Below are 1,276 nucleotides of genomic sequence, written 5' to 3'. Positions count from 1 at the left end.
CCCCCCCAGCCCCCATTAAAGTAAGGCTGAGCCTCCCAGCAGGGCCTTTCCCTTGCAAACCCAAACGTTCAGCCTTGGAAAACAGCAGCTCCCAGATGGAGCAGCACCTGCAGCTACAGCTGGGCTGCTGGACATGGCACAGGAGGACAGGTCCCATCAAAGACCCAGCACCTCCTGGCACTGGGATGCTCCCAGCTCTTTGCCCTCCCCAGGAACATCCAGCTCCTTGCCTGGCAGTTTGGAAAAAAAACCCCACAAAACCCAAAAATGTGGGTTTTTTGGGTTTTTTTGAGCAGATCTGCTCGCCCTGTTCCATTCTCTGGGTTCAACTTTAGGAGGCACCAGAGGGCAGCTGAAAGCTGGTGGGAACCTTCACCACAAGCCTGGGAAGGGAGAAAAAAAATCAAATAAAAACCAAACGAATAAAGCAAATGCCACAGCGTTTCCTCCAAGGCACAGCACGGCCGGGGAAGAGCCTTGTCTGCTCTACCTGCTGCAGGGATTTGGGGGGGCTGGGAAGGTCTGCCCCACCCCCAGCCCTCCCCACAGCCTCCTGTGTGTCCTACCTGACCATCACATACATGACCTACCTGACAATCACATACATGTCCTACCTGACGATCACATACATGACCTACCTGACCATCACATACGTGTCCTACCTGACCATCACACACATGACCTACCTGACGATCACACACATGACCTACCTGACCATCACATACATGACCTACCTGACCATCACACACATGACCTACCTGACCATCACACATGACCTACCTGACGATCACATACATGACGGAGCAGTTGCCCACCAGCCCCACGATGCAGACGATGGAATAGACAACCACGATGGTGATCTTGATGCCGAGGGGCAGGAAACTGTCCCCCGTGCCGTTGTTGAACCAGTTGCTGGGGAGGAAGCTGAGGTTCAGCATGGAGGAGTCGTTCAGCAGCTTCCTCAAGTCAGGGTCTTCCAAGATGTGGGCAGGGAAGAGTGGGTCCATCCCGAGGCACCAGCCCGTGCCGAGCACCTGGGGCACCAAGGAGGCAGTTTCAAGAGCTGCTGATCAAGCGGGACAGCAGCCCGGCCTGTTGGGGGGGGATGCTGGGCGAGAAGGAGGGTTTATTGACCAGGAGAGCACAGCCCCCCAACTCAAACCCTCCCCAAGAGCGTTTTGTTTTGCTGAGATGCGGCCCCGAGCGCCCGGGGAGCTCCCGGCACCGGCAGCAGGGCCGGGGGGGCTGCACCAGCCCAGCCCTCCATCCCCCCACC

The 1,276-nt window shown here is 57.2% G+C and overlaps 1 protein-coding gene across 1 annotated transcript in view; it reads right to left on the bottom strand.

The window, feature by feature from the left end:
- Nucleotides 1-953, bottom strand: part of OPRL1 (opiate receptor-like 1) — a 10,374-nt gene extending 9,421 nt beyond the window's left edge. Inside the window, exon 1 of the mRNA XM_009998597.1 lies at nucleotides 781-953. Within this exon, the coding sequence (XP_009996899.1) occupies nucleotides 781-938 (158 nt within the window). The 5' untranslated portion in view covers nucleotides 939-953. The remainder of the gene's footprint in view (nucleotides 1-780) is intronic.
- Between the last annotated feature and the right edge of the window lie 323 nt (nucleotides 954-1,276).

The sequence above is a fragment of the Chaetura pelagica genome, unplaced genomic scaffold (assembly GCF_000747805.2).
Source record: "Chaetura pelagica isolate M959 unplaced genomic scaffold, ChaPel_1.0 scaffold275, whole genome shotgun sequence".
Lineage (NCBI taxonomy): Eukaryota > Metazoa > Chordata > Aves > Apodiformes > Apodidae > Chaetura > Chaetura pelagica.
Note: the sequence above shows the minus strand (reverse complement) of the source record. Positions and strands in the feature narration are given on the sequence as shown.